The sequence below is a fragment of the Oncorhynchus kisutch genome, linkage group LG8 (genome assembly GCF_002021735.2).
Source record: "Oncorhynchus kisutch isolate 150728-3 linkage group LG8, Okis_V2, whole genome shotgun sequence".
Taxonomy (NCBI): Eukaryota; Metazoa; Chordata; class Actinopteri; order Salmoniformes; family Salmonidae; genus Oncorhynchus; species Oncorhynchus kisutch.
In genome coordinates, this window is record NC_034181.2 from 66,049,018 (window position 1) to 66,075,049 (window position 26,032).

At 45.9% G+C, this 26,032-nt stretch overlaps 1 protein-coding gene across 1 annotated transcript in view; it reads right to left on the minus strand.

Annotated features, from left to right (window-relative positions):
- Positions 1-316: 316 nt before the first annotated feature.
- LOC109895393 (zinc finger homeobox protein 3) overlaps positions 317-26,032 on the minus strand; it is a 184,757-nt gene continuing 159,041 nt past the window's right edge. Inside the window, 7 exon segments of the mRNA XM_031830911.1 lie at positions 317-6,810; positions 6,813-6,856; positions 6,858-7,026; positions 8,181-13,739; positions 14,116-14,242; positions 23,311-23,511; positions 24,104-24,243. Coding sequence (XP_031686771.1) covers positions 5,300-6,810; positions 6,813-6,856; positions 6,858-7,026; positions 8,181-13,739; positions 14,116-14,242; positions 23,311-23,511; positions 24,104-24,243 — 7,751 coding nt within the window. The 3' untranslated portion in view covers positions 317-5,299.

Below are 26,032 nucleotides of genomic sequence, written 5' to 3' on the forward strand. Positions count from 1 at the left end.
ATGGAGAATACTGCTAAGCTATGGCTGTGTAAGGTTACTGTATTTCAACTCTACACTGTAAATACAGAAGAAAGCATAAAGGATCAAATGTTCATGGTTGGTACAGAGAGTGCAGCTATAGTAGTATCAACGTATACAAATCATTCATGGCAGGAAAGGCTTTCCGATTTGAGCTAAATGTACAAACCACTATTTTAGTGATCAACATTCTCTCTCTGTATGTAACACTCAACTTTTGCACTCTTCATCTGCAGTCTTCATTCATACAATACAACCGAATTCAAACAAAACACACAAGGATGAGGCACACAAGTAATGCATTTTATGCTCATCCTTTTTTAATGTATCACAATGAGCAAGAAACATACTTGATGAAATATTTTCAAAGGAGTATATTCAATTACCATCTACAATCAACTTAACTAGGACAACAAGGTTTTTGTGACAAAAGTTTCTTTAAAAGTCTGAAGTTCCATGTGGTTTTATGTATGTTAGTTTCCATGTCATTTGGTACAGTTTGGAAATCTTCATCATATAATTACAGTAACAAAAAAGCTAACAAGACTACAGTATAGAAAAGACATCAAGAACAACATTTTTGGTTTAACTTGCTCTTTTTTGTACATTGCAAGGCTGTTTTTTCTACCCTCAGTGGGCTGCCTGGAGCCACGGAGCCATGCTTGTGAGGCTCGGAGGAGGAATAATTCAAGGAAACAAAAAGAAAAAGAAAATGCATTAAAAAAAACATTGTGGCACCAGGAGTCACAAAAGGAACAGAGAGAGCTCCAAGTAACAGTTCATCTTTGAAGTTGGAGCAAACGGTTTTGTTTGGTTGTTTGTTAGTTTGGTTGTTAATTTTGGTTGATTCGCTTTTTTTGTGTGTATCTGCCTCTTTAGGAATGACAGCCTAGAAAACCCTTCCCCTTTCTCTCTGGCTCATTTCTCTTTTTGGTTGGTGTGATGAACAGAGAGAGGGGCGAGCCGCCATCTGACTGGAGAGCTTATACTTGTCCATCAGCGAGACAAGCAGGAGGAAATGAAACAGGTAGCAACAACATGAACCGGGAGAAATGAAGCGAGCATCTCTGTCCATCCCGTCCAGAAGTGCGGAAACATGTCCGTAAAAGAGCAGAAGACGAGGCCGAGCTGGAGAAGAGAGAGAGACAGACAGAGCCAGGAAGCAGCTGGAGCCACTATAGTTCAGCTTCTTTATCTAATGTCTTTCCTCTCTGTGTCACATGTCCACTGGTTCCAGAGTCCATTCCCATCTCAGAGATGTAAGCAAATATGGTTGTGATATTAAAGCCGCCTTGACCCTGCCTTTGGCTCCCATGCCCAGTTTTGGTGTGCCCACAGCCTCCCCTGTCCTCTCAGCAAGATCTCCAAAGTTTCCCAGAGTTCATTTCTTCTTTTCATTCCTTCTTTATCATTTCAAACAAAAAAGTTGATGTCTTGTTTTAAATATATCTATATCTGTATACATGTTCATTTTCACAGTGGGCAAAAGATGACCTCTACAGCAAAACCTTGTCTTTTTATTTCTTTGTAATTGTCCATGAAAATCAAGTATTCCAATGTGAGTGAAAGGATCTCAGTTATCTATTGTTTTGTGCCACAATAAAATATACACTTATCTGGGGCACAAATTGTAATTTTTATTTTTGTTTTTAACTGCATAAAGCTTTGGCCACATTCATATATTCAATCAAAATAAAAACTGCTCAGTGCTTCGGTATCGTCTTTCTCCTCTTTTTGATTATTGTTACCTTTAAAATTCAAATTTTCTAAAACTTCACCACTTTATTCATAATCCAGCTTTCGGTTCAGTACGTTTTGGTGCGTAAATAAAAGTACAGTATAAAATAAAATGTATAAAAACTCAAAACTGATGCTGGCTCTTATGAAACACACTCATACGCACACATACAAACTCACACACACAGTCCATGCTGGCTGAATCTGTTGTGAAGAAGACCATGACCGTCTTCCACGAAAGAGCCCAAAACAAAGATTACACTTTGGAAATAAGAGATCAAACAGTGTCAAAAAGACAAACAAATATAAGAACATTATTACACCATAAAGTGGCCAGGTCATAGAATAATTTTTTTTTTTTTAAATTCAGCAATTGAAATTAAAGCTAGTGTTAATTTATATGAGGAAAAGTAATATACAGAAACTAAAATAACATAAAATAGTTATAAGAAAATAATAGTACATGTCTGACATCTGAAAACCAAAATAAAGCAAACGCATTCAAGAATAAACTGTACAACATTAGAATTCTCAAAAAGAATCATATGAACAATATTCTAGAGAACATGATTAGAGGAGTGGCAAGCTTGCAGACCAAATCAACCCAATTTCAACAGCATGCGTAAGGAAGTATTAACACCAAATCACATTGCTCTGCAAGACGTAACACTTTTAACACACTTCCTAGATTGCAGCTTTGTATGAATTATGGCAAATACACTTGCTATACACTAGTGGCCGAAAACCAGTTATTCACAAATTTAAATATGCCTTGGTTTTGGTGTAAAGGAATTAAATAAAAGTTGTTCATCTATGAGAGAGTGTGGATAATTAAGCACATCCATTTCCACTGCAATAAGATGGAGCGAGTGAGCTCTTTGGACATGAAGGCATGACATACCTCTTAACTGCAGTATCTGAACACAAGGGACATCTTCAAAAAAACTCCTGTTTTTACCAGACTTATAACGCTTTGGAATGAAGACGTCCCTTAGAAACCTGTAATCAACATGGTGCGTGAAAATGGTTTAAAGCCCTGCAGACACCTGGGCCAAGTCACAACTGGATGTGCCAGAAAGTTGGGCCAGCACTCCAGACTTATCAAAACAGCCATTATTTCCTTCTGAGACTTGTAAGTTGAGAGGCATGATGATGTAACCTAGGAGACGCATCAGTACCAGATGTATCATATACATGTATTGGTAACCACTATTACTTGCTGATCAAGTGAGTAACAAATTTAACTGGAAGGAGGGGTTCTTATCAACTTTCAATGCCAGACACAAAATGACAGATCTAGGTAATTTTGTTTAGCAAACAGAATGTAACTTTACACAACAGCTTACAGTCACCTTAGAAATGAGAAAAATATATAATAATAATTCAAATTATTAAAATGAAATCAGTCCTTGCTTTAAGAAAACAAAACAAAAAACGTTAATGTGATATTTGGAATGCACTGTTCTTTACTAATGTTATATATCATTGGCTTTAAACATTGGTCTGTTCAAAAAGAAAATCGGCAAAAATGTCCTTTGGAACATATATTCACAGTCTTCAAAGTTCCGTTTTTGCAAGAAGAAAAAAAAAAGATGTCGCAGAGGCAAGAAAATGGTTTATTGTTGTTTTAGTTAAAGCTTAGCCAAAAAGCAAAATGAGCATGCATCTAGCTAGGTGTTCTTTTTTCAAATTCTACATTAGCAGCAAAACGTATGTCCTTGAAGACCAGACCTTGTACATTTTCTTAAAAAATAAAAAAAACTTTTTGTGAGTAACAGAAAAGTTCAAACGAAGACTTATAACCTCTATCTTACAACTGCAATGGCTCTGTAACACTGCTACTCCACAATGCAAGGACAAGGTTCCTTTTTTGGTTTTTGGTATTCTTGGTATTTTACGTAAAAAAGCCACCTGTCTGCTTGCAAAGAAGCAAAAACGGCAACTCTGATGCGTACTCATTTATTTTAAAACTTTGTTTTCTTTCCTCTAAAAACAGCAACAAATTCTCAAGTATAAAGAAGCCTCTTTTCTCATCTTTATGCACCAATGGTGAAAGTGTTTAGTCTTTGGATTTTCTTTTTGTTTTAAAGCGTGGAAATTATTATTATTATTATTTTTTCATTTTCTTCATCTATGACAACAACAACGTAAAGTCTAAATTAAAATAAAGCCAAAACAATACTGTAGCCACACTACATGAAGAACAAAAGGCCTGCTTCGTAGTGCACGAGGAGGAGTAACTATCTTCATATCTACAGATGCAGGGGACGAGAAAAACAAAGTGAGGAGAGAGAGGAACAAGTAAAGTGAGAATTATGAGTCAGACAGTGTTAAGTGCACAAAGGTAACAGAAATAGAAGTAAATATTGTTTAACATTTCACCCCAGGTCTTTTTTTCTTTTTTGGTTAGAACCATACCAACCAAAACAGAGAGAAAAACCATTTTGAAAGAGAGGATCCTGCCTAGTGGGAGAGTGGCAGTTGGGTGAACGTTAGCCAAGAAGCCGAGAATAAGACAGAAATAAAGTTCAGGTAAGTTACTGCTCCATAATCTAGTCTATCGGAATGACCAAGACAACATCAAATGAAGCGCCTTAAAGTTGGACGATACAAAAGCTAAATGTACAAAGTTTTTTTTCAATCTACCATACTGTTTAAATTCATTTCCAATGCAACAATCTACTTAACACCAAAAATGTTCATATCTATCATAAATACAGAAAGTTTTTTTTATCAAAAAAATCTTTTTTTTATCCCCCATCAACATGTCTCCAATGCTCTCCAGATTGCAAATTTCCCCCTTTAAGAGTATTTCAAATGTTTAAAATCAGCAGATCAGCTACCATTTTAAATGCCCAGAAAGCTATGCCTTTATGATATTTTCACTCATTTTAAAACTTTCTGTCATTAAAATCAATTTCTGGAAAAAAAAAAAAGAATAATAATGTTTCTCCTGTTTGGAACGAAAGGTGTAAAACAATGAATTTCTGTAACAGAAAAACGTCTGTGAGCTGTTGACCTGAGAATAAAATAGACATTACATTATTCTTTTTACTTTTGCAAGCCATTGGTATTTGAATGCTTTGATAGCAGAAAAGTGTTAGACTATTCTCCCATACAGTACATACTGGCTTTTTGTGACTGTGCTATTAAGTGGAAATAATTACACAAACAAGGGACAGCTTGTTGACTTTGTCAAAAGGGTTCTTGGGCCATTTAACAACTTTGAGGCAGTCCAGCATTCCTCTATCATTACCCAAAACTTAACTGCAGTGATCTTTCTATTCTTATACATATAAATGTATATATTTAAGTTGAAAGAAATGAAAACCAGCATGTTGATATGGGAAAACAATCCACTAACATTTAAATTTTTGGTTACAAGCTTTGGAATTGCAGTTAGTCTTTACACATCTTTTTCTGAAATTGTTTTGTATACTTTTAAACGTATTTTAACATCGCTGCTTTTTTGTTTGTTTTTCCCATTTGTGTTTTTTTTTTGTCTTTTGCGTTTTTTAAATATTGTCCATCACTGAAAGCTCTTTTACAATCTGATGGAGTCCGTTCCTACACTAGCAAGATTACTACTACAACTACTACTGTCTTTGAGACAGCCGGGCTGTTGCGGCACCTCTGCCGTCCTGCCCAGCCTGTCTGCTGACTTCTGACTGCTGTCAGAGTCAGACTCGTCGGTAAAGACGTCTGTTGGTATCGAGGTCTGAACTCCTGAGGTGCTCAATGAACTTGAGGTAACCGTTGAAGGTGAGGATACTGGAGGAAAAGAAGAAGAAGAAGGAGTGGCATTGGGCTTCCCAGCTAAAGCTCTGGAGAAAGGGGCCTGGGGCCAGGGTTTGCCGGCAGCTGTGGTGTTGAGTGGGGTGGCAGAGGAGGAGCACAAGGATGAAGAGACAGAGGAGGACGGCATGGTGGCTGATGTCGTTGGCGGGGGAGGGGGGGTGCTGATGAGATGAGTGGCAGACTGCGAGGTAGATGCGGTGTTAGGTTCGGGGAAGCAGGCTGAAGAGTGAGGTAATAAACTAGTAGCGTGCTCTTTGGCATTTCTGGCTGATCGCTTGATTGTTCTGTGTTTGTGCAAAGCCGAATCCAGGTGTTGACTAAGCGCTTTGTCCCCATCCAACGTGGTGTCGCAGGCCAGGCAGTCGTAGAGGCTGCCCACCCTTGCACCTGCGCCAATGGGGACACGCAACAACACCTCTTGCAAGTTTGCCACAGACTGACCGAAAAAGCAGATAGACTTCAGGTGATTGACGGCCGCTTCTTCCTTGCTGAAGACTGCTTGACATTTGCGACACGCCAGCCTGTACTGCACCTTGGGGACGATGTATTGGTCTAGAAGGGGGTCTGCGACTTTGCCATCCATCTCGTTCTGCTTGGAGGGTAGGTTATTGTGAGAGGAGAAGGAGGAAGAGATCTCTCTGTGGGGGTTGCCTTTCTGCTCCTCTGTTTTCGGTGGATCTTTGGCAGATTCTTTGCGGTCCCCCGAAGGTTGAGGGGGTACTGGAGTTTGGCTCGCTTTGGGTTGCTGGATCTGCTGAAGCTGCTGCTGCTGCTGCTGTAGCGCCTCCTGCAGGCTCTGCTGATATTGCTGGTAGTGCTGAAGCAGGGACCCTGGGGACAGACCCATCAGCGCTTGGGACAATGTTGGGTTGTAGGGGAACATGCTTTCCATGCCGTACATTGGCTGCAGATAGCCGCCTTGGAGAGTCCCAGGTATCTGTGGGGCGTAATACGGGGAAAATCCAGGCATGAAGTAGGGCAGGAACTGACTAGTCAGCAGAGCTGTAGGGTCCGATGCCAAGGCAGCCTGCAGGGCCTGGAGCTGGGCAGGGTCCACCACATACTCCATACCCGGCGTGGGCATGGAGGTGGCGGGCACAGCTGCATCTTGTTTTTCTTTCTTGGCGCTGGCAGCAGAGGTGGATGGGGCTGGGGTGCCTCCAGTGGAGGATGGCGTTGAGGGCTTCTCTGTCTTCTCCTTGTGGTGGGGCTTCTCCTTCTCTCTTGACCTCTCAGCATTACGCTCTTTGGGGTGTTCAGGGCGGGAGCCTGACTGGGTTGTTGTGGTGGTGGAGGTGGAGGTGGAAGTAGGGCTGGAGTGGGCGACAGATGTGTTGGCCTGTGCTGGGCTGGGTGATGCCAAGGATGAGGAGGAGGGAGGCTTGTTGGGTAATCCAGACATAGGGAGGCTGGGTGAAGGAACACTGGCGCCAGGCATGTTCAGGAGGTTTGGAGGTTTGGGAGGAGTTAAAGCTAGAGGTTTTGAAACAGAGAAATGGGAGAATTCAGAGTTAGAGGGGGATTCAGACATTAGTTATTCATAGATGCATGTATGTGTTTTTCTAAGTGAGGTGTTCTAGAGAGCTACTGTACGCACTAATTATTGGAGCTCAGTGCATTAATAACTGAGCCCTTCTTGAAGAGAAATGTTTTTAACCAGAGGTAATTCCTTAGATTGCTTTTGATGACTCAACGTTAGCCAATCAGAAACTCAGCCTTTCCAGGAAGGCCCTTAAGAAGAGGTCTCAATCACAATATTTACTAGAGTTAATCAATCAAGATGCAGCAGGGCAATAATAAAGAAAACAACAGACAAAATTATCTTAAGATAATACAGACTCTAGTGTCTACTACTTCAAACATGTGCAAATGGTTTCTTTACATAAAGTATGACACTGACCTTTAAACAAACTTAGGAAATCTTAATCAAAACATGTAATTTAAATGATAATAAGGTCAAGTACTACTAATGTTCCCAAGGTCAAAGAGGTTTGAGAAGGAAGTGAGCTATTATTATTCATTTGAGGACTTGTTTAATGTTCTCTAACTGAATGGTAACAGTTCAAGTAGCTCATGAAGTTGACAGCAGATGTCTGGAGATGTTCATTCTGATTTCATATTGTATTTGTTTGTTGTAGTAGCGTCTCTCCAATAACGCAGGCCAACACAGTCAAATGAAGGACTTTTACTAGAATGCATGACTCATTATGAAATACAATGTGATGTAAAACATAACATGCTTACAGCTGCCTGGCAAATCCAGATTAAAACGGAAGGTTCCCTCACACTGTTACATTATATTACATGTAGAGTATGTAGTCCAATGTGAATATTTCCAGATGACAGATTGATTGATGACAAGGGTATTTAATCTGAAGAAGGTCAAAACGTTGCCTACTGAAAAACGTAGGAGAAATTCAGAGCCCTATTTAATCCAGAAGTGCTTACTAGTTTTCCCAGTTAATACCTAGTTAATTGTTTTACTTGAATGAGACCCTCAGACTGGTACAGCACTTCTTTTCAATTGTGGATATTACAAAATATTAAATTTGATCCAAGAGGGCTTCATTGGTTTAAGACAATTCTGATGAAACAGTGATCTATGTGACGTCTAAGCGATGACATACCTGAGTTTGATGAGTTAAAGCCAGGTAGGGAGGTGCTTCCGACACCTGGCAGAAGTCCAGGGGGCATCCCTTGCAGATTTGAATAGGCAGACTGAAGGTTCAGGGCCTGCAGGGCGGGGCTATCAAAGATTCCCTGCTGCTGCATGGCTTGCTGCTGTGCCAGTCCCAGGACCTCATTGGCTTTCTTGATGCGATCCATCTCCTGCTGGGCCATCAGCTGGCGAACAGTAGCTGGGTCAAAGTACTCCTTCTCCTTGTCCAGTTGGCTCCCAATGGTGTCCTTTACCTTGGTGATGTGTTGTGCAGAGAAGATGTGATCTCGCACAGAGAGACGGGCACTGTACTTGACACTGCACAAAGTGCACTCCGTCTTCGGCCCCTCGTAGGATGTGTGGTTGATCCCGAAGTGCTTAGCCATGCTGAGCTTAGCCTTTTTCTCCTTGGCGCGAGCATTCTGGAACCACACCTGAACCACCCTTTTTGGAAGTCCGATGTCATTGCCAAGTACCTCACACTCCAGCATGGTAGGTGTCCTGTAGTCATTGAAGCAGGACTTGAGTAGCTTCAGCTGGAGGTTAGTCATCTGAGTTCGGAAGCGCTTTTGGCCAGGACGGTCTCCACTGTCGATGCTCCTGCTGCCGGAAGCTCCGGGGCTTGGTGAACAGGGATCAGCCAGACTGGAGGTCTCACTGTAGTCGATTATATTCTCATTTTCATAGTCTCTAGCATAATAGCTTGTCGCAGGGCTCACCAGCCCTGATGACATCTGGTCGTCATTTTCAAGAGAGGGGGCTGTACCCACAGACTTAGACAGGTAATCACCACTATTTTGACCATGCTTTTGATCAGCACTGTCATTGTCAGCATTGGCCTCATCACCAGTGGTGGTATCTGTGATGGCCGTATTTACTGAAGAACAGTCGTCATTATCAAGTTTGTTCTGGTCAAAGCTAAGGTTGACAGAGGACATAGATGGACTCTCAAAGTCCTCCATTCCTCCTTCAACTTTAATGGATGAAGGGCTCAAAAGGGCCCTGGGAGACAACTCCATGTTTTTGCTCACTGGTGACAGAGAGGAGCATTGTCCATCATTGTTAGAAGGTGCAAGCTGGGAATAGCTGGAGATATCCAGAGGATCCATCTTCATTTGCATCCCTTCCTCAGTGAACATGCCAGCGAGAGCTAGGTTGTAACCAGCACGTTTGGCTTCATGCCAATGGCGGGAACGGATATGTGCCTCTAGTGCAGTTTTCGCCTTGAAGAGAGCACGACAAAAAGGGCATCGCCGGTGAGCTTGAGCAGGCCCTACAGCCCGAAACTGACCCTTCCTTTCCCTGGCTCTGGTATTTTGGAACCAAACTTGCACTACCCTCTTCTTCAGTCCCACCTCATGAGCAATGTGGTCAAGCATTTTTCGAGTAGGGTTTGAGTCCAATAGGTATTTCTGATAGAGGATCTCCAGCTGCTCAGGTGTGATGGTAGTCCTGAGGCGCTTGTCTCTTTGTGGCTCCTCCCCACTGTTGGTGCTGTCATTCTCTCCTGGGCTAGTGCCTGCTTTCTCCTCCAACTTCCTCTTCAGGGAGTTCATGGTGGAGGTGGGTGTTGATGGAGAGGTGGCAGAGCTGCTTGGGATCTGTGGCATGGCCCCAGAGAGGAGTTGACTGGCCAACAGGGGATTGCTAGGATCGAACAACATGAAGGGCATGTCCATTGGGCGGTCCAAGAACTGAGGGTGGATGAATTGGTTTTGCACAGAGAGGAAGTGGAGTTGCTGGTGCTCCTGCCAGTGCTCAAAGGATGGGAAGCCAAGCTTGCACTGCTCACACTGGTATTGGATCATTTGCTGTGCCAGTTGTTGCTGTGATGCAGAGCTCATGTGAGGGTTGGGGCCCATGTGGGAGCTCTGAGAAGCTCTCTCAGCCTGGGTTGTCTGAGAGACTGAGGGACCACAGTCACGTTGCTGCTGAGAGAGGGAAGGAGAAGAATGCTTGTTTGTCTTTGGGGCTGTTTGTGGCTTCTCATCTCGTGCTTCTCTTCTCTGATGTTGAGTCTCAGATTGGGGCTGATGCACAGTCTCCTGTTTGATGGTGGTCTGGTGCTCACGTGGATCTGAGGACATTTCAGCCAAATGTTTGGGCTTCTCATCATAAGAGTTTGATGTGTTAGCTGGTGAGGCTTCCTCCTTCTCAGAGGATGAGAGGTGGGAGAAAGCTGAGGTGGAGGGAGGGAGAGGGCAGAGGCTTGAGGAGGAAGGCATAGGGGTGTGACAGGAAGACCCAGAGGGAGTGTAGTATTCATGAGAAAGATCCATAGAGTCCTCGTTTTGGCTGTCGTATTGCCCGTCATCGTCTTCATCTTTGTAACACAGCTTCTTTTGGTGCTTTATGAGGTCAAATATACGCTGGAAAACCAGACTGCATTTCTTGCACTGGTAGTTCAGATTGGTGGTGCGAATGTAACGGTCATTGGACAGCTCTCTTCGTTCACCATCTTTGCTTCCATCCCCCTGGTTTTCATAATTCTTGCGTGCCTTCTGACGAGCATTTTGGAACCACACCACAATGACACGTGTGGGGAGGCTCAGAAGGTTGGAGAGCTGTTCAAATTCATCATCTTTGGGGTAGGCGTTAGCATCAAAAAAGTCTTGAAGCACCCTCAATTGGTAGTCTGTAAACCTTGTTCTTGAGGATCTTTTACTCCCATAACACTCCTGTCTTTGAGGCTCAGGGGAAGGGGGTTTAGAGTCAATTTTGGTATCCTCCAGAGTGGTAATGGGTGGGTTGTTGAAGTTGTAGGGTGAGTCTTTGTTGCGCTGGCGCTCTTTGAAGAGGGTGTTGCGGAACCAGTGTTTGATGACTTTCTGGGGCAGCCCTGACTTATCTGCCATCTCTTTAATCTGCTCCTCATTGGGGGAGTTGTTGATGTCAAAGTACTGCCGAAGGACCCTAAGCTGGTCATCAGTGATACGTGTCCGGGGCCTCTTATTCTGCTGCTGCTGTAGCATGGCTGGTGTAAGCTGCTGTTGGTAAAGCTGGGCCAGATCATTAGCCAGTGACTGTGACTCCACAGATGACATCTGGGATTGCATTTGAGATGGCATAGACTGTAGAGACATTGACTGCATCATGAGTGGTGAGAAGAGGGGCATATCCATTGGCATGGACATTTGAGCCATTTGAACAGGAGGCTGTGGGGTAGACACAGTTGGGGGTGTGATGGAGGGAGCAGAGACAGGAATATTTGGTGTTGGGGCTCTCTGTGGAGGGGGTGGAGGTGGAGGAGGAGGAGGAGGAGGAGGTGGAGGAGCAGGGGGAGCAGCCTCTGGTGTCTGGGGTCTGAGTGGATACAGTTTGTCATACTGCTCTCTGTATTCCTTGGCAAATCTCTCCAGGGAGCGGAATGGGAAGAAAGCCTGATGGATGTGCTCCTGATGACTCTTCAGAATCAGTATGTTTGAAAATAGTTTTCCACAGGCCTCACATTCCAGCTTCTCCAATCCCTCGATGGGGTCCACCACTCTCGTGATCCCACCAGGCGTGCTTGTTCCAGCTGGTCCAGGCCCTGCTGGCTTCTTCTGAGCTTTCTGCTTGTTTTCATTGTATTGAATCACTAGCTCAAACCCAAAGTTCTCCAGAAGAGCTTTAGTGGCATTTCCACGAGCATCTGATGCAATCCTTGGTGGAGGAAAGCCAGGATCGTGGTTGGAGTTCATTGCAGTCTGTTGCATCTCCTTTTTTTCGTTTGACTTGTTGTCAGAACTGTCTTTTGTGACATGTTCCTCATTTTTCTCTCTTAGGTCTTTTTCTCTTTGTATTTCCCTTTCTCTCTCTTGCTTCTCATTGTGGGCGGCAGCGGCCTTCTGCTTTTTCTCAGCCTGGTGAAGGAGATTGGCACTCTGCTGCAGCAAAGCCATCTGGCCCTGGGCCTGAGAATGGGCTTGGGCCTGCTGTTGTTGGTGCTGCTGCTGAAGGTGGTGGTGCATCAGCTGCTGTTGCAGGCAGCTCTGAGCCTGAGCCTGCTGGGCAGAGTTCTTCAGGTCCTCCAACAGAGAGTTGGCAGTGGAGCTTGACAGGCCAAGTGCAGAACTGTTGAGGTTCATCTCTGGGTTCAGTTGGAATTCTGCTCCAGGGATGTAGAAAGGGAATAGCAGCTGCTGTTGCTGCAGTGAGTGAAGAGCATCAGTTGTCATGGGAAAGTGCTGCAGAAGTGCTGGGTTGAAGAGCTGGGACTGGATGAGAGCAGCTTGCTGCTGGAGCTCTTGTTGGAGCTGGGCCTGGGCTTGGGCTTGGGCCTGAGCCAACTGCTGTTGTTGTTGCTGTTGAAGCTGCTGCTGCTGCTGCTGCTGTCCCCTTGCAGAGAGCATGTCTGCAAATTTCTTCTTTTTCGATTCATGGTTTTCAGACGGTGACGGATGACAAGTCATCGAGGAGTTCCCAAGGCTTTCAATGCTGTGAGACTGGCTCATGTGGTTGCCTCCAAGAATACTCTGTGTAGTCTGAGCCCCAGAAGAGCTGTGGTTGCTAGAGCTGGTTGTTGAGTTAGTAGCTGGGCTTGGGCTTGGAGTTGAAGTGCTGATGGAGGATCCACCACCACTTAATCCAGAGCCACTGCTGGAGCTGGTGTTTCCTCCTGCTGCTTCAAGCTTGGCTGCTCGGGCCTTGGTCTGGTGGAGGACAGAGCGCATGTGGATCTCTAGAGTAGAGCTCTGGCTGTAAGCCACGTTGCAAGTGTTGCACTTGAATGGTTTGTTGTCAGGGCTGCTGGTGGGCTCTGGTTGACCAGTGGTGGACTCCTGTAGGGCCCGCTTGACCTTGTGCAGGTGTGAGACAGAGTTGTAGTGAACCAGAAGGATGTTCTTCTGTGTGAATGACTCTTTGCACACCGTGCACTTGAAAGGACGAGATGGGTCCAGGAACTTCTCCATGGTAAAGTTAGGACCTTTCCTGAATGGCAGGGCACGCTTGGGCTCTGATCCAAAATCTTCTAGCAATGAGCCAGAGTCGCTGCCTGTTGGGCTTTGCTTCTCCTCTTGGTCACTGTCATCTCCCTCTTTGTCATCTTCTCCCAGTCCTCCGTGGTCCTCTCCAAGTGATGGATCTCCCATGACCATAAGGTCTCCGTTCATCAGTAAGCCTCCGTAGAGCTGTTGAATGTCAGCCTCACTCAACTCTAGGTGGCTGGTTTCCAAATGTTTCTTCAAGGCCTGCAGGGTCCTGAAGCTGCGTTGACAGAGGCAGCACATGGTGGCTGCTCTGATGACGTGGTACTGAGAGTGCAGCTGCAGTTTCTCCACCGTCTTGAAGGCCAGGCTGCACTGGTTGCAGCGGTACTTGTAGACATGCCGGTCCGAGACAGGCAGCTGAGGCCTTTTGTTGTGAACCTCGTTGAAGTGCACCTGGAGGGAATTGGAGGACTTGAAGACCTGGTTACAGCCTTTCTTCCAACACAGGAATCCTGTGTCTTCCCTTCCAGACTGCTGATCCTCCAGAGGTGACTTGCGAGCTTCAGCTATTTCTGTAGGCAGTGAGACCCCTTTCTCAGGCTCAGCATCTGATGGTTCTGTCAATAAATAAAGAGAAAGAAAAAATGGATTAAAGAGGCTCCCACATAAGCAGAGTCTTTGTGCAAGAAAATGTCATTTCAACAGAGGACATCTTATCTCTACTTAGGAGTCCTTGACACATGTATCATTTCAGAATCCCCAGGGAGGGGGTAGTTGCAAAACACAGAAGTAATAACTAATTCAGACTCCTGCAGATGCAGGAATCATGATTTTTCCTTTGTTGTCAATGATGGCCTTGGCATGATCCCCTGCATTTTCATTACATTTTCCAAAGGGAGACTGGGTAATGAGAACATTGTCATCGCTATCCTTCACATTTAAATGAAAGGAGGGACAATTAAAGCATAGGTAAAAACATGGTGCTATACTGACCGGCTTGTTTCTTGATATCTTCAGAGCTGGAGTTAGCCGGGGCCTGTGGGGTGTTGCTTTGTGCCTCTCTGTCTGGGCCTGGTACTGGTATGAACATGCTTTCTGGCAGAACCTCTGATGCCGTCACCTGGAAAATCAAACACAAGACACGTCCCATGTTAGTTACTGTGTGGTCCTATTATACAACTGAGTTTCTGTAAGCTCACAAAAAGATTGTGTTGTTATATATTCTTTCCATTTAAAACTTCACACATATTTTCCTGATGGAATTGATAGACATCTTAAAAAATCGTGGAAACCCTTGCACAAGGTTTCTCTCTCACATGCACTCACACACACATGCACAAATAATCATATTACTTTTGACTTTATTTGCCATCCCTGGAATTTGTACTTTGATCACTGCTGGTGTTTTGTCATGCGAATGGAAAGTTCTGCTGCAGCCAATTAGTGAGACGGCCTGAAAAGCCTACCTTGGCCAACTGAAAAGCTTATTAGGCCACCTAATTAAATAATTATTCTGTGAAAAAAGCGCATCCCATTCCAATGATAAGGACCAGAACAGAAAAGAGGCATTCTGGGTAATATAAGCACTATCAGTTTGGGGAAATATTCTACGCCTTCCAACCCTGCATACGTCACAATATAGTGGTTTAATGTCAGTTACGTTAGAGTTATTTCAGGTGCATTAAGAATACAAAACTAGAGCTACTATGGATAAATCCAAACATGAACAGGTTCAATAAATATGTATGAACAAATATGCAACAAAATGACGTTTCAGGAGGAATGCTATGTATTTTTCCACTATACAATGGTTTAATTTGTTTCTACCATTTTAATTAGAAGATTTCAAGGAGCAATGAATATTGATTAAAAATGTGCAGAGAAGCGGCCAGGTTTTCTTTGCTCTCAAAAGGTTGAAGTCAATCATGGGTGAATGACAGCCACCTCCCTCCGTATTATCTACCCCCACCACTGTTCCTCTCCCATATCTCCCCTCATAGCCCCTCTTTCCCCTTAAAGAAATACAACAATTCATCAAATGCACTCATTAAGCGGGTCCTATTTAACAATAATCGGTAATTGAGATTGGAAGAGGTCGGGAGTTGAGGCACTGTCTGCGTCACCTTCCTTCAATTAACTCCCCAAATAGAATAATCATCCTCACTCCCCACGCCGCATTTCAATTCACAGTACCCCAACCTAACCCAACCCACCCCTCTCCCTAGTCCCCACAGTCTCTCCCACCCCTTCTACCTAGTCCCCACAGTCTCTCCCCACCCTTCTCCCTAGTCCCCACAGTCTCTCCCCACCCTTCTCCCTACTCCCCAGTCTCTCCCAACCCTTCTCCCTACTCCCCACCCTTCTCCCTAGTCCCCACAGTCTCTCCCCACCCTTCTCCCTAGTCCCCACAGTCTCTCCCTACTCCCCACAGTCTCTCCCCACCCTTCTCCCTACTCCCCACAGTCTCTCCCAACCCTTCTCCCTACTCCCCACAGTCTCTCCCAACCCTTCTCCCTAGTCCCCACAGTCTCTCCCCACCCTTCTCCCTACTCCCCACAGTCTCTCCCCACCCTTCTTCCTACTCCCCACCCTTCTCCCTAGTCCCCACAGTCTCTCCCCACCCTTCTCCCTAGTCCCCACAGTCTCTCCCTACTCCCCACAGTCTCTCCCCACCCTTCTCCCTACTCCCCACAGTCTCTCCCAACCCTTCTCCCTAGTCCCCACAGTCTCTCCCCACCCTTCTCCCTAGTCCCCACAGTCTCTCCCAACCCTTCTCCCTAGTCCCCACAGTCTCTCCGCACCCTTCTCCCTACTCCCCACAGTCTCTCCCAACCCTTCTCCCTACTCCCCACAGTCTCTCCCCACCCCTCTCCCTACTCCCCACAGTCTCTCCCAACCCTTCTCCCTACTCCCCACAGTATCTCCCAACCCTTCTCCCTACTCTCCACAGTCTCTCCCAACCCTTCTCCCTAGTCCCCACAGTCTCTCCCCACCCTTCTCCCTAGTCCCCACAGTCTCTCCCAACCCTTCTCCCTACTCCCCAGTCTCTCCCAACCCTTCTCCCTACTCCCCACAGTCTCTCCCAACCCTTCTCCCTAGTCCCCACAGTCTCTCCCAAGCCTTCTCCCTACTCCCCACAGTCTCTCCCAACCCTTCTCCCTACTCCCCACAGTCTCTCCCAACCCTTCTCCCTAGTCCCCACAGTCTCTCCCCACCCTTCTCCCTACTCCCCACAGTCTCTCCCCACCCTTCTCCCTACTCCCCACAGTCTCTCCCAACCCTTCTCCCTACTCCCCACAGTCTCTCCCAACCCTTCTCCCTAGTCCCCAGTCTCTCCCCACCCTTCTCCCTACTCCCCACAGTCTCTCCCCACCCTTCTTCCTACTCCCACAGTCTCTCCCCACCCTTCTCCCTAGTCCCCACAGTCTCTCCCCACCCTTCTCCCTAGTCCCCACAGTCTCTCCCCACCCTTCTCCCTAGTCCCCACAGTCTCTCCCCACCCTTCTCCCTAGTCCCCACAGTCTCTCCCCACCCTTCTCCCTAGTCCCCACAGTCTCTCCCCACCCTTCTCCCTAGTCCCCACAGTCTCTCCCCACCCTTCTCCCTAGTCCCCACAGTCTCCCCCCACCCTTCTCCCTAGTCCCCACAGTCTCTCCCCACCCTTCTCCCTACTCCCTACAGTCTCTCCCAACCCTTCTCCCTACTCCCCACAGTCTCTCCCCACCCCTCTCCCTACTCCCCACAGTCTCTCCCAACCCTTCTCCCTACTCCCCACAGTCTCTCCCAACCCTTCTCCCTACTCCCCACAGTCTCTCCCAACCCTTCTCCCTAGTCCCCACAGTCTCTCCCCACCCTTCTCCCTAGTCCCCACAGTCTCTCCCAACCCTTCTCCCTACTCCCCAGTCTCTCCCAACCCTTCTCCCTACTCCCCACAGTCTCTCCCAACCCTTCTCCCTAGTCCCCACAGTCTCTTCCAACCCTTCTCCCTAGTCCCCACAGTCTCTCCCCACCCTTCTCCCTAGTCCCCAGTCTCTCCCCACCCTTCTCCCTAGTCCCAACAGTCTCTCCCCACCCTTCTCCCTACTCCCCACCCTTCTCCCTAGTCCCCACAGTCTCTCCCCACCCTTCTCCCTAGTCCCCAGTCTCTCCCCACCCTTCTCCCTAGTCCCAACAGTCTCTCCCCACCCTTCTCCCTACTCCCCACCCTTCTCCCTAGTCCCCACAGTCTCTCCCCACCCTTCTCCCTACTCCCCACAGTCTCACCCCACCCTTCTCCCTACTCCCCACAGTCTCTCCCCACCCTTCTCCCTACTCCCCACAGTCTCTCCCCACCCTTCTCCCTAGTCCCCAGTCTCTCCCCACCCTTCTCCCTAGTCCCAACAGTCTTTCCCCACCCTTCTCCCTACTCCCCACAGTCTCTCCCAACCCTTCTCCCTAGTCCCCACAGTCTCTCCCCACCCTTCTCCCTTGTCCCCACAGTCTCTCCCAACCCTTCTCCCTACTCCCCACAGTCTCTCCCCACCCTTCTCCCTACTCCCCACCCTTCTCCCTAGTCCCCACAGTCTCTCCCCACCCTTCTCCCTAGTCCCCACAGTCTCTCCCCACCCTTCTCCCTAGTCCCAACAGTCTCTCCCCACCCTTCTCCCTAGTCCCCACAGTCTCCCCACCCTTCTCCCTAGTCCCCACAGTCTCTCCCCACCCTTCTCCCTAGTCCCCACAGTCTCTCCCCACCCTTCTCCCTAGTCCCAACAGTCTCTCCCCACCCTTCTCCCTACTCCCCACCCTTCTCCCTAGTCCCCACAGTCTCTCCCCACCCTTCTCCCTAGTCCCCACAGTCTCTCCCCACCCTTCTCCCTACTCCCCACAGTCTCACCCCACCCTTCTCCCTACTCCCCACAGTCTCTCCCCACCCTTCTCCCTAGTCCCCACAGTCTCTCCCCACCCTTCTCCCTACTCCCCACAGTCTCTCCCCACCCTTCTCCCTAGTCCCTAGTCTCTCCCCACCCTTCTCCCTAGTCCCAACAGTCTCTCCCCACCCTTCTCCCTTGTCCCCACAGTCTCTCCCAACCCTTCTCCCTACTCCCCACAGTCTCTCCCCACCCTTCTCCCTACTCCCCACAGTCTCTCCCAACCCTTCTCCCTAGTCCCCACAGTCTCTCCCCACCCTTCTCCCTTGTCCCCACAGTCTCTCCCAACCCTTCTCCCTACTCCCCACAGTCTCTCCCCACCCTTCTCCCTACTCCCCACCCTTCTCCCTAGTCCCCACAGTCTCCCCCCACCCTTCTCCCTAGTCCCCACAGTCTCTCCCCACCCTTCTCCCTACTCCCTACAGTCTCTCCCAACCCTTCTCCCTACTCCCCACAGTCTCTCCCCACCCCTCTCCATGCCTCTATTAATCCTCTACCATTTCAGGTTCTCCTTACTGCAATGAACCACCTTTCTTCTCTCCTATCACCCCACAATGGTCATCCTGGCTTTGCCTCTTTACTTAAATGTGTATGTGTGGGTGATAACATCAAACGAGGCTATACAAAATGAAAAGGAATAATGTAATTCAAATAGCTGTTTTGACCTTTACTATCTAACATGATATTCATATTCTTCAAAAAGAATCAGTCAAATCTTATCAACATATATTTAACCTTAAGTCACCGGGAGTAATATATAAAGGCATAATGGATTCACCTAGTCATCTGAAACATAAAATAATCAAATGCCTCTGTCTATATTTGTGTATTTTAGCCTTTGGTCTGGCCTGTGCTTCTAAAAGGAACACACTCTCTGTCAGTCTGCAACTGGCAGTGTGTCCAGCAAATAGTGACAATGAGGACATGTCTGTGAACAAAGCATGGCACACAGCTCCAAACAGGTCCACTTTAGTCCTACACAAGGCTGAGTCCTCCTCAAGCAACAGCGGGTTTGCATAGGGCCCCGGGGTTAAGTGGAACAGTAAACATTCACTAGTCCATCACTGTGCGATTAGTCTCATCAGAAATTCACTGGAAAATGTTCAGACATTTTCCTTCCTTTCTGTTTTCTTCTCCCTTCTCTCTCTCCTCCAAACAGAGAGTGGCAAATTAACGCAACCAGCATGGAGAATATCACAAATACAAAACACAGCAGCGATTTACATTACAAAGTGTACTGTTTCTAGACAACCTCTTCATTAGACGACGAGAGGCAAGAGCAGAGAGTATCCCAAGGTCACTTTTAATTTGGACCGCCTAATTGGCAAACATAGTTCAAAATGGCTATCATCTAGCCAGACTCAGAATTAATGAAGCACAATTATTTTCATTACCCCTATCTTAGACAGACAGAAAATGAGACATAGAATGAGAGAGGAAAGGGAGGAGAGAGAGGAAGAGAGAGGGAGCGAGAGACGGAGGGAGGGGTAATGGAAGGATGGGGCTGCAGGAGAGAGAGAGAGAGAGAGAGAGAGAGAGAGAGAGATAGCGAGAGAAAGAGAGCACATGGTGGATAAAAATGAAGGTTGAGAGAGTGTGTGCATCTTTATGCACGGTCGGCATGAAATAAAAGTCTTCTATTCAGAATTCATTAGGCTCGTCTACTACACATGTGAACAAAATAGAGTACCGTTCCATCTATATCCACCAGTAGAGTACCGTTCCATCTATATCCACCAGTAGAGTACCGTTCCATCTATATCCACCAGTAGAGTACCGTTCCATCTATATCCACCAGTAGAGTACCGTTCCATCTATATCCACCAGTAGAGTACCGTTCCATCTATATCCACCAGTAGAGTACCGTTCCATCTATATCCACCAGTAGAGTACCGTTCCATCTATATCCACCAGTAGAGTACCATTCCATCTATATCCACCAGTAGAGTACCATTCCATCTATATCCACCAGTAGAGTACCGTTCCATCTATATCCACCAGTAGAGTACCATTCCATCTATATCCACCAGTAGAGTACCATTCCATCTATATCCACCAGTAGAGTACCGTTCCATCTATATCCACCAGTAGAGTACCATTCCATCTATATTCACCAGTAGAGTACCGTTCCATCTATATCCACCAGTAGAGTACCATTCCATCTATATCCACCAGTAGAGTACCATTCCATCTATATCCACCAGTAGAGTACCGTTCCATCTATATCCACCAGTAGAGTACCATTCCATCTATATTCACCAGTAGAGTACCGTTCCATCTATATCCACCAGTAGAGTACCATTCCATCTATATCCACCAGTAGAGTACCATTCCATCTATATCCACCAGTAGAGTACCGTTCCATCTATATCCACCAGTAGAGTACCATTCCATCTATATCCACCAGTAGAGTACCATTCCATCTATATTCACCAGTAGAGTACCGTTCCATCTATATCCACCAGTAGAGTACCATTCCATCTATATCCACCAGTAGAGTACCATTCCATCTATATTCACCAGTAGAGTACCGTTCCATCTATATCCACCAGTAGAGTACCATTCCATCTATATCCACCAGTAGAGTACCATTCCATCTATATTCACCAGTAGAGTACCATTCCATCTATATCCACCAGTAGAGTACCATTCCATCTATATTCACCAGTAGAGTACCATTCCATCTATATCCACCAGTAGAGTACCATTCCATCTATATTCACCAGTAGAGTACCATTCCATCTATATCCACCAGTAGAGTACCGTTCCATCTATATCCACCAGTAGAGTACCATTCCATCTATATCCACCAGTAGAGTACCGTTCCATCTATATCCACCAGTAGAGTACCATTCCATCTATATTCACCAGTAGAGTACCATTCCATCTATATCCACCAGTAGAGTACCGTTCCATCTATATCCACCAGTAGAGTACCATTCCATCTATATTCACCAGTAGAGTACCATTCCATCTATATCCACCAGTAGAGTACCGTTCCATCTATATCCACCAGTAGAGTACCATTCCATCTATATCCACCAGTAGAGTACCATTCCATCTATATTCACCAGTAGAGTACCATTCCATCTATATCCACCAGTAGAGTACCGTTCCATCTATATTCACCAGTAGAGTACCGTTCCATCTATATCCACCAGTAGAGTACCATTCCATCTATATTCACCAGTAGAGTACCGTTCCATCTATATCCACCAGTAGAGTACCATTCCATCTATATCCACCAGTAGAGTACCATTCCATCTATATTCACCAGTAGAGTACCATTCCATCTATATCCACCAGTAGAGTACCATTCCATCTATATTCACCAGTAGAGTACCATTCCATCTATATCCACCAGTAGAGTACCATTCCATCTATATCCACCAGTAGAGTACCGTTCCATCTATATCCACCAGTAGAGTACCGTTCCATCTATATCCACCAGTAGAGTACCATTCCATCTATATCCACCAGTAGAGTACCATTCCATCTATATCCACCAGTAGAGTACCATTCCATCTATATTCACCAGTAGAGTACCGTTCCATCTATATCCACCAGTAGAAATAAAAAAAAAGGTGCTGGTTTTAATGTGCATTATATTACCTATGGTTCTCTCCTGAGTCTTTGTAGGGGCTCGGTGCATTATTATCTCTATAAAAGATAAATACTGCTGCCTTCCATACTAAAGTGTTCGCCATTTGCTTTCTAGCTGGGCCAGGAAGATGGCTAGGCAGCTAGGCAAAGCACCGTTCTCCTGAATGATTGTCCAGCGAGCAATTCTGTTCCACAGGCGAGAACAAACGTCAACATTTGCACAGTAATTTACAGGAAATCAAAGGAGAGCAAATAAAACCACATTTCCGTTTGATGATGATTAAAACAAAATGAGCTCTTTTGCTGGGGTAATGTAGCAGAGGTAGACAGAGTCCATGTTGTAAATACTGATATTACATTTGTGTGAGTCTATATCTAACTATATATCTATATATCTAACTCTATATATCTAACTATATCTAACAGAATGTATATTCATGCTTCAGTCTTTATGTTTTTTGTGCCGCTATGTGTGGATATATATGGGAAACGTTAGGAGTGATTGTACAGACACACAGTCTCTATTGTCTCTTTGTGAAATTGGTGCATTCATTATTCACGTGAGATTAAAGAAATAGTGAATAATAATATTTCCACTGCCTGAACTTTCATTTCATTAAAAGAAAAAAGTATTAATTACATTTAAATGAATCTGTGTCACAATAACTTGAATATATTGTTTATAAAAAGCCTTTGTTTAGAACAGCACTGAGGTGATCACAGACACTGAGAGAATATCAATGTGCTCCTGAGAATAAATGGACTGGGAGGTAAGATCCAGCAAACAACAGACTTATCTGTCTCTCTCTCCCCACCGCACTCAACTGACTACGATAACAATGAGACCAAAAAAAGGGCTCATTGACCATAGGCACATTAGACAACGGCACCTTAGAATATGGCTAAAGCATCTGATCCCCATAATACCTGACTGGCAGTGAGTCAATGGGATGTCCTGGAGCCATTTCACAATTAACAGTTTCCTTTGTATTTTGATAAAGCTTTAAATGTCATCAATTTGGAAGAGAGAAGACTGGAGAGACATGCTCCATTACAAACAGCCAGGCAGGCAGGCAGGCAGGCAGGCAGGCAGGCAGGCAGGCAGGCAGGGGGAGTAACAGTCATCTCTGGGCTGCAGAGAAGAGACACTTCACAAACAGAAAGACCACAATGCAACAGGAAAACCCAGCGAGAGGATTACGGACTGAACTACCTTGAACATCTCAGAACCATTTACAGCTGTTTAGCTTATAAAACACCATATTTGTATTTGTACAATAGCTGATGTGAGGTGAGCCTTCTGGTATTAAATGGTTGCAGTACATCACCCAAGTGGGTGGAAGAGGTGACTTTCCCCCTACTATGTAAAGCTCTTTGAGCACCTGCTGTAGGTGGAAAGGCGCTATATAAATGCAATCATTATTATCATTATTATTACAACAGTTGTGTTCACCCTATTTTACAGAGATGGATGTGTGCAGGAGGCTTGGCATTGATATTTTAGGATGGTTTCATTTAGTTTGAGGGAATGTGCATTCCCTATTTATAATTGAGCTGACTATTGGTATGTAACAGCATTGCAGGGGCCATGGTTAAATATTTCTAAAGAATACAGTGCCTACACATACTGTATCCACAGTCCACACAGACACACACACACACGAACACACAAACGTACCGTGGCGATGAGCTTTTCAACGCAGTCGGGCGCCACGCTGTGGAGGTGTGTGAGGTGGAACTGCAGATGGATCTTGTTGTTCAGCATGTCCTGGCAGAGCGGACAGCGGAACATGGGCTGGACAGAGTGCTGCGTCATCACGTGCATTCTCAGGCGGTTCAGGTCCGTGTTGCTGAACTTGCAGTAGGGACATTGGTACATCTGGAGGAGAGGAGGAGAGAGGGGAGAGAGGAGCACAGGGAGGTTAATGAGGTGAGATGGAGAGCTGTAGGTCTGCTTTGTGAGAGAGAGGAATTGGAATGGGAGGATGAATGGAGGAGTGTTGCCCCCTGTGTCTCTACCAGGCAGGTCCCTCTGATCATGGACCACTAGGCAATACGCAGAGCAGCAGTCCTGGCACACACTTCAAAGCTCTCTCATCTGTCAAATACTATATTGGTTTTCCACCTTTTGCACAATTAGCAATGCAACTGCAGCAGGAAAGCAAAACTCATTTTAAGGAGATTTGAAAAAAATCATGCATAATGCAAAAAGGCCCGGCTTTATTCAAATGTCTTTAAGAAAAATGCTTAGAAGTAGCTACGTCTTTACATTCCTTTTCTCAATTAATGTGTAAGTTTTACTGCTTATAATGAGGGCATGGTAATTGGGGATAACCTTGAGTTGATTGGCAAGTTCAAATAGTTAGAATAGTGAGTCTTAATATGACCATCCTCTATAATTTAAGAAACCAACTTCTGGAAGTGGCAGCAGGCTGTGTGTTAAAGATAGAGCAGAAGGAGTGGGCTGTTACCTGCTCCGCAGCAGCACTCTTCTCAGCAGTCCTCGGACGCTTGGAGGAGAGGGGGCTCCCTGTGGCCCCTGACCGTGAGGAGGGCCTCTTAGAGGGGTTCGGGGAGTCTGTCTGGTCCCTCTCTGACTGGCTGGATCCTGCTGCACACACACACGCACACACACACACACACACACACACACACACACACACACACACACACACACACACACACACACACACACACACACACACACACACACACACACACACACACACACACACACACACACAGGGCAGAGAAGAGAAGAGAAGAGAAGAGAAGCAGACTCATCAAAGCAAGGTGAAGACTTGGCAACCAGAGAACAAGTCAATCAATAAGTGTGCATAAAGGGCTTTGAAATGTCTTTCTTCAATGAGATACAACCACGTTTAATGGGACTTGGGCAAGGAAGCAGTTGATCAGCCAACCCACAGCTCCCCGTCCAAACCACCAGTCTTCTCCTCCCATGCCAATGCAGCAACACACAGCCAAGGTACTTTGAAGGCCTCTCTCTCCCCATGTTGGATCGTTAGGACACCAGACAGTGCCACATATGGCTAGTCAAAACATTAGTTTGTCACATTGGGCAGCTTTAGGTTTCTCTCTACCTCAGATTTTCCATTTGAAGTGGCGCTGGAGATGAGGGATTCGCCAAACTTGAGACAAGGCAAACATCTCCTCGCACTCCAGCATTAAGGTAACGAGGTCAGTCCTCAGTTCAACTTCAAATGTGACCGTTTTCTTTACTTAGTTTCTCCCAGGTACTCTTTTACATCTGCTCTTATACAGGTACCCAGCTCTGACTAACAGAGAGGTGTGTATTCATTCACACCTCTTTTTCTATGGTTCCATTAACACAACTACGATAGAAATAACACCATCTATAAATAGTTGCATAACATTAGCACAGATTGTTATCGTCTACAATGATAGAATGGTCCCCATTGAGACAGTACATCCAATTAGCTAGCAAGAGGGCCTACTATAAGTGAGTGAATCTACTGCCAGACTTTCATCAAGAGATATAAACCTCATCAATTCCCAACTGTAATTTCAATTTCACCAATTCACACAATTATCAAAACAGACTGTCATGCTAGGCAATGCCATATATACTGCTGAGGTGGCTGTGGACTGGTTGAGAAGGGAGCAAGAAATTGGATTTTCGCTTTCAAAGCACTCATGATCAATGACCACATAAGCTCGCTCCTCATCAAAATACATTTCTGTTGAAATTGCTACCAAAGAGGGGTGAGGTCCTTGGATTCCTCTGCCAGGAATGAAAAAGGAATGGTGTCAGAGTAAGGAGAGATGAGGTCCTTGGATTCCTCTGCCAGGAATGAAATAGGAACGATGTCAGAGGAAGGAGAGGTGAGGTCCTTGGATTCCTCTGCCAGGAATGAAATAGGAACGAAGTCAGAGGAAGGAGAGGTGCAATTTGGCTTGGCAGTTAGAGCTTTAGAAGTTGTGGACCCAATATCCTCTGAAATCCTGCTGGAAACACTGACCTATAGCTTGACCCCGCTTGGGTAAATCCTCCTGCTCTTTGTGCCTACACAGCAAGTGAGTGCCAGTGCAACTCTCGACTTAATTGGAATTTCTGTAACCAGCTAAGCCTCCTCCAGTGGTTTGTGGGTCGGGCCAAGTGGACTGTGACAAAGAGAGAGTGGATAGAGAGACTCATTCACACCCCAGGGCCTCACAGCCCAACCATGGGTTCTCCCCTTCACAAACCAACACGGGCACCAGGCTTCACAACCACAACACGCTATTCAGCTCTTAGAAAGAGCAGGAATTTTGAGGAGAAACAAAACCTTTTTCCAAAGACCCTTAGGGGGATTCAATAGGGAATTAGCCTACTGATTAGCATCCATATGCACCACAGGATGTACAAGACAGCCATGCTT